The following is a 7,500-nucleotide window of genomic DNA, read 5'->3' as shown; positions in this document are numbered from 1 at the left end:
GGCAGGGAGGAGGAGACAGGGAGGAGGAGGCAGGGAGGAGACAGGGAGGAGGCAGGAAGGAGGAGACAGGGAGGAGGAGGCAGGGAGGAGGAGACAGGGAGGAGGAGGCAGGGAGGAGGAGGCAGGGAGGAGACAGGGAGGAGGCAGGAAGGAGGAGGCAGGAAGGAGGAGACAGGGAGGAGGAGGCAGGGAGGAGGAGGCAGGGAGGAGGCAGGGAGGAGACAGGGAGGAGGCAGGGAGGAGACATGGAGGAGGCAGGGAGGAGGCAGGGAGGAGACAGGGAGGAGACAGGGAGGAGGCAGGGAGGAGACAGGGAGGAGGAGGCAGGGAGGAGGCAGGGAGGAGGAGGCAGGGAGGAGGCAGGGAGGAGGAGACAGGGAGGAGGCAGGGAGGAGGAGACAGGGAGGAGGCAGGGAGGAGACAGGGAGGAGGAGGCAGGGAGGAGGCAGGGAGGAGACAGGGAGGAGGCAGGAAGGAGGAGACAGGGAGGAGGAGGCAGGGAGGAGGCAGGGAGGAGGAGGCAGGGAGGAGGAGACATGGAGGAGGCAGGGAGGAGACAGGGAGGAGGCAGGGAGGAGACAGGGAGGAGACATGGAGGAGGCAGGGAGGAGGCAGGGAGGAGGAGGGAGGAGGCAGGGAGGAGACAGGGAGGAGGAAGGGAGTAGGAGGGAGGAGGCAGGGAGGAGACAGGGAGGAGACAGGGAGGAGGAGGCAGGGAGGAGGCAGGGAGGAGACAGGGAGGAGGCAGGGAGGAGGCAGGGAGGAGACAGGGAGGAGGCAGGGAGGAGACAGGGAGGAGGCAGGAAGGAGGAGACAGGGAGGAGGCAGGGAGGAGGCAGGGAGGAGACAGGGAGGAGACAGGGAGGAGGAGGCAGGGAGGAGGCAGGAAGGAGGAGACAGGGAGGAGACAGGGAGGAGGAGGCAGGGAGGAGGCAGGGAGGAGACAGGGAGGAGACAGGGAGGAGACAGGAAGGAGGAGACAGGGAGGAGGCAGGGAGGAGACAGGGAGGAGACAGGGAGGAGGCAGGCAGGAGACAGGAAGGAGGCAGGGAGGAGACAGGGAGGAGACAGGGAGGAGGCAGGGAGGAGACAGGAAGGAGACAGGGAGGAGGCAGGGAGGAGACAGGGAGGAGACAGGGAGGAGACAGGGAGGAGGCAGGGAGGAGACATGGAGGAGACAGGGAGGAGACAGGGAGGAGGCAGGGAGGAGACAGGGAGGAAGCAGGGAGGAGACAGGGAGGAGACAGGGAGGAGGCAGGGAGGAGGAGGCAGGGAGGAGGCAGGGAGGAGACAGGGAGGAGACAGGGAGGAGGCAGGGAGGAGACAGGAAGGAGGAGACAGGGAGGAGGCAGGGAGGAGGAGACAGGGAGGAGGAGGCAGGGAGGAGGAGGCAGGGAGGAGGCAGGGAGGAGGAGACAGGGAGGAGGAGGCAGGGAGGAGGAGGCAGGGAGGAGGCAGGGAGGAGACAGGGAGGAGGAGGCAGGGAGGAGGCAGGGAGGAGGAGACAGGGAGGAGGCAGGGAGGAGGAGGCAGGGAGGAGGAGACAGGGAGGAGGAGGCAGGGAGGAGGAGACAGGGAGGAGGAGACAGTGAGGAGGAGGCAGGGAGGAGGAGACAGGGAGGAGGAGGCAGGGAGGAGGAGGCAGGGAGGAGGAGGCAGGGAGGAGACAGGGAGGAGGCAGGAAGGAGGAGACAGGGAGGAGGAGGCAGGGAGGAGGAGGCAGGGAGGAGGCAGGGAGGAGACAGGGAGGAGGCAGGGAGGAGACATGGAGGAGGCAGGGAGGAGGCAGGGAGGAGACAGGGAGGAGGCAGGGAGGAGACAGGGAGGAGGAGGCAGGGAGGAGGCAGGGAGGAGGAGGCAGGGAGGAGGCAGGGAGGAGGAGACAGGGAGGAGGCAGGGAGGAGGCAGGGAGGAGACAGGGAGGAGGCAGGAAGGAGGAGACAGGGAGGAGGAGGCAGGGAGGAGGCAGGGAGGAGGAGGCAGGGAGGAGGAGACATGGAGGAGGCAGGGAGGAGGCAGGGAGGAGACAGGGAGGAGGCAGGGAGGAGACAGGGAGGAGACATGGAGGAGGCAGGGAGGAGGCAGGGAGGAGGAGGGAGGAGGCAGGGAGGAGACAGGGAGGAGGAAGGGAGTAGGAGGGAGGAGGCAGGGAGGAGACAGGGAGGAGACAGGTAGGAGGAGGCAGGGAGGAGGCAGGGAGGAGACAGGGAGGAGGCAGGAAGGAGGAGACAGGGAGGAGGCAGGGAGGAGACAGGGAGGAGGCAGGGAGGAGACAGGGAGGAGGAGGCAGGGAGGAGGCAGGGAGGAGACAGGGAGGAGGCAGGAAGGAGGAGACAGGGAGGAGGAGGCAGGGAGGAGGCAGGGAGGAGACAGGGAGGAGACAGGGAGGAGGCAGGGAGGAGACAGGAAGGAGGAGACAGGGAGGAGGCAGGGAGGAGACAGGGAGGAGACAGGGAGGAGGAGACAGGGAGGAGGCAGGGAGGAGGAGACAGGGAGGAGGCAGGGAGGAGACAGGGAGGAGGCAGGGAGGAGACAGGGAGGAGACAGGGAGGAGGCGGAGGAGACAGGAAGGAGGAGACAGGGAGGAGGCAGGGAGGAGGAGACAGGGAGGAGGAGACAGGGAGGAGGCAGGGAGGAGACAGGGAGGAGGCATGGAGGAGGCAGGGAGGAGGAGACAGGGAGGAGGAGGCAGGAAGGAGACATGGAGGAGGAGGCAGGGAGGAGGCAGGAAGACATGTTATAAAATGATGTCGTTAACGTGACCTGTGTTTGGACCAATCAGGCGATTCAGAACCAGATCGGGGAGGAGCTTCTGCAGGAGCTCATCAACTTCTGTCTCAGCTACATGGGACTCATCAAGCTGCCGAAGAAAAGGTCAGAGGTCAACTAAACCAAATACTCAATGATGTAACACCCTGAGGACCGACACACACACAGACACACACACAGTAACACACACACACACAGACACACACACAGTAACACACACACACAGACACACACACAGTAACACACACACACACACAGACACACACACACAGACACACACACAGTAACACACACACACACAGTAACACACACACGCACACACACACACAGTAACACACACACACACACACACACACACACACACACACACTCAGTAACACACACACACACACACACACAGTAACACTCACACACACACACACACACACACACACAGTAACACACACACACACACACACACACACAGTAACACACACACACACACACACACACACACACACAGTAACACACACACACACACACACACACACACACACACACACACACACACACACACAGTAACACACACACACACACACACAGTAACACACACACACACACACACACACACACAGTAACACACACACACAGTAACACACACACACACACACACACACAGTAACACACACACACACACACACACACACACACACACACACACAGTAACACACACACACACACACACACACAGTAACACACACACACACACACACACACACACACACACACACACACAGTAACACACACACACACACACACACACACACACACACTCAGTAACCCTCCTCCATGTCTCCACCTGAAGGGGGACCTTCATTGAGTTCAGGAACGGCATGCTGAACATCTCTCCCATTGGTCGGAGCTGCACACGAGAGGAGCGAATCGAATTCTCTGAAATCGACAAGGTAACACCTGAAACATGAGCGAGTCGATGTGAAGCGACCTAATCACACCTGTTCACACCTTTCTGCTCGTCCACAGAGGGAGAAGATCCGGGAGAAGTTTGTTGCTGCTCTGAAGGAGGAGTTCTTTGGGAGAGGTTTACGCTTCACTCGAGGTGAGACGCTTCAGGCTGCAGTATCCTGTCTCCTCATCACACACCGTGTCAGACTGTAGGTTCACTTCACACCCTGTCTCCTCATCACACACCGTGTCAGACTGTAGGTTCACTTCACACCCTGTCTCCTCATCACACACCGTGTCAGACTGTAGGTTCACTTCACACCCTGTCTCCTCATCACACACCGTGTCAGACTGTAGGTTCACTTCACACCCTGTCTCCTCATCACACACCGTGTCAGACTGTAGGTTCACTTCACACCCTGTCTCCTCATCACACACCGTGTCAGACTGTAGGTTCACTTCACACCCTGTCTCCTCATCACACACCGTGTCAGACTGTAGGTTCACTTCACACCCTGTCTCCTCATCACACACCGTGTCAGACTGTAGGTTCACTTCACACCCTGTCTCCTCATCACACACCGTGTCAGACTGTAGGTTCACTTCACACCCTGTCTCCTCATCACACACCGTGTCAGACTGTAGATTCACTTCACACCTTGTCTCCTCATCACACACCGTGTCAGACTGTAGGTTCACTTCACACCCTGTCTCCTCATCACACACCGTGTCAGACTGTAGGTTCACTTCACACCCTGTCTCCTCATCACACACCGTGTCAGACTGTAGGTTCACTTCACACCCTGTCTCCTCATCACACACCGTGTCAGACTGTAGGTTCACTTCACACCCTGTCTCCTCATCACACACCGTGTCAGACTGTAGGTTCACTTCACACCCTGTCTCCTCATCACACCCCGTGTCAGACTGTAGGTTCACTTCACACCTTGTCTCCTCATCACACACCGTGTCAGACTGTAGGTTCACTTCACACCCTGTCTCCTCATCACACACCGTGTCAGACTGTAGGTTCACTTCACACCCTGTCTCCTCATCACACACCGTGTCAGACTGTAGGTTAAAGTCTGTCCCTGTTTCACCCTCTCACCTCAAAGAGCACTGAGAGTGTGTGTTACACTCTGTCCTCAGTGTCAGGTTTACAGACACACTACATGGATCACTCTGAGCCTACAGAGAGGGTCTGCAGACTGAACACACAAACACACACATTCTCTCTGCTTCATCAGGCTGACAGAAACAGGAACTCATATTAAACACACTGTAAATCCTGGGCTCTGAAGTTCATCTTGATTGGTAGATTATGTAGTCTCAGTGGTCTCAGTGGTCTCAGTGTGTGTTTGAACTGTAAACAGACGTGACACCTCGTCAGCGCTCACACACACACACGCACGCGCACGCACACACGCACGCACACACGCACACACACACACACGCACACACGCACACACGCACACACACACAGTCTCTCTCTTGTATCTCAGCAGAAGGAGGGCATCTGGTTGTTTGCTGATGACATTTTTTGTTGTTGTTGTTGTTGTTATCATTTCATAAATGATAACAACAACATGTTGATTTATAATGATAAAGGTTAATGAATCTTTGTCAGGGTTTAGCAGGAAGGTTCCCGTAGACGCCGTGTCAGCAACTGTGCTTCCTGGGACAGGGTGATAAAATGTGGTGGGGGAGGGGCGGACACACAGGGGGTGATGGCTGTGTGTGGAGGCTGGAGGTGTGTGAGCGATGCAGCCCTCTGATTGGCTGGGTGCTCCTGAGCTGTGAGTGGCTCTTCAAAGCGTTCAGCTGAGAGTAAAAACCAAAGGTTAAAGAGAGGGAGGGGGGAGGGGGGAGCAGGAAGAAAAGGAGGCTCTGCAGGGACCCGAGGAGGAGACTATTCAGCCGCAGTGTGCAGGTCAAAGGTCAAAGGACACTGTGACAGTAAATGCAAAAAACAAGTCAGTCATTCAAAATGAGATACAATTAGTGTTGTCATGACAACAGGATATTCAACTCTGATAGGATTCTAATAAAAATCTAACTATATCGATTCCTGTTTGTTACCACGGCAACTAAAATAGAAGTGCACACTGTCTAAATTGCACAAGAACGTTGACAACATTTGTGAAAGAGGAGCGCAGGCTGACCACCCTGAACTCATCCCCAGTCCCCCGCTCCCCTCCAGCCTCACACACCATGGATCATAACATCATGAAGGATCTTAATGTTTAACGAGTTGAATCATTGTTTCTAAATAATGGTGGTTGTTCTCTGCTGGTTTCAGGCGGTCTGATCAGCTTCGACGTGTTCCCTGAAGGCTGGGATAAGAGACTGTGTCTGGAGCTGCTGCAGAGCGAGGGCCTCCACAACATCTACTTCTTTGGAAACGAGACGTCAGACGTGAGTTCAGCTTCAGAGGAGGTCACCTGCTGATCTTACACTCCGTGACTTTCACAATAAGACTTCCTCTGCTATGAAAAATGGATGTTTTATTTTGTAAAAACATTTTTTTTTAGGGTGGGAACGACTTTGAAATATTCAACGACCCCCGGACAATCGGTTTCACAGTCTACTCTCCGACAGACACGGCGAGGCTATGTCGGGAACTTTTCTTTGACGCCCCGCCCCACGAGTCCTGACCCGCCCACATTTGCCTTAACCCACAATCCCCCTTGGGCTCTGTGTCTCGGCTGAAGGACTGAAAGAGACTCGAGTCCAGAATGTTTGTGAACTACTGACAGGTACCACTACTGATCCTCGTTCTGATTACTGTAAATACTGAGCGCCTGATTCCTCTGTTTGTATCTAAATACAAGTTTTAATTTAAAGGGACAGTCACACAGGTGTCATCTTAAAGGGACAGTCACACAGGTGTGTCATCTTAAAGGGACAGTCACACAGGTGTCATCTTAAAGGGACAGTCACACAGGTGTGTCATCTTAAAGGGACAGTCACACAGGTGTGTCATCTTAAAGGGACAGTCACACAGGTGTCATCTTAAAGGGACAGTCACACAGGTGTGTTATAATGAAGGTGTGTGTGAGTATGAACCTGCAGGGGTAGAATGTGACATAATTTGAACTAAAGCGAGATAATCCAACCTGTTTTTGAAGACGTGACTCCACATGAAGAGTGTGTGACGATGTTTGCACTGATGATGGTGCTGTGAGCTGTAGCACATGTTTTTAGAGAGACAGGTAACATGGGGTCACCTGATGGTTTGAACAGGAAGACGCTCCTGTTCTCCTCTGAGCTGAGGGTGACTGTGAATCATTCCAGATGTTTTATTGAAAGCTGAATGACTCCATGAGTTTCTGTGAACATGATTATAATTATGTTAACTTTAAGAATCAGCTGTGTGGTCTCCTGCATGTTACAAACTGAGTGCCTCTATCTTTCAGCTCATTTGATTCTTCTCCACTTTAACGGCTGCTCAGAACGACTTCTGGAAATAACTTTTAACGTGACACTAACAGTCTGTGTCTTTGTGTCTCCTTGATGCATCTTTTCTGTAAATATGAGACAGACGAGCGTCAGATCTGGAGCCGCCTGGCAACACTCCTCTGACTGTTATTAAACTTTATTGGACTCATTTCATGGATTTCTGCCTCCTTCTTTCTTCACCCTGTTTAAACCAAACTGAGATTCACCTGACAAGAGAGCTCCCAGCATGCACTTCTGTCTGCCATGGTGTCTTTTTGAAGTTTCACCACTGGAGGGCACCATGAATGTGACACAGTTTCTCCTAAAGGTCCAATCAGTGAGCTGTGTAGA

At 54.8% G+C, this 7,500-nt stretch overlaps 1 protein-coding gene across 3 annotated transcripts in view; it reads left to right on the top strand.

Moving 5' to 3' along the window:
- The window catches only part of LOC132953867 (phosphomannomutase 1), a 14,422-nt gene extending 7,102 nt beyond the window's left edge, over positions 1–7,320 (top strand). Inside the window, exons 4-9 of one of the 3 annotated variants that reach the window (XR_009665673.1) lie at positions 2,783–2,874; positions 3,614–3,713; positions 3,790–3,865; positions 6,011–6,126; positions 6,243–6,627; positions 6,744–7,320. Coding sequence is in view for 1 of the 3 variants with exons in the window: in XM_061026217.1 (XP_060882200.1) it covers positions 2,783–2,874; positions 3,614–3,713; positions 3,790–3,865; positions 6,011–6,126; positions 6,243–6,365 (507 nt within the window). In the remaining 2 variants the exon portion in view is untranslated. Of the gene's footprint in view, positions 1–2,782; positions 2,875–3,613; positions 3,714–3,789; positions 3,866–6,010; positions 6,127–6,242 lie in introns of all 3 variants that reach the window. The other 2 variants (XR_009665672.1, XM_061026217.1) reach the window with 2 other exon arrangements.
- Positions 7,321–7,500: the final 180 nt, after the last annotated feature.

This window comes from Labrus mixtus, chromosome 20 (assembly GCF_963584025.1).
Source record: "Labrus mixtus chromosome 20, fLabMix1.1, whole genome shotgun sequence".
NCBI lineage: Eukaryota > Metazoa > Chordata > Actinopteri > Labriformes > Labridae > Labrus > Labrus mixtus.
Note: the sequence above shows the minus strand (reverse complement) of the source record. Positions and strands in the feature narration are given on the sequence as shown.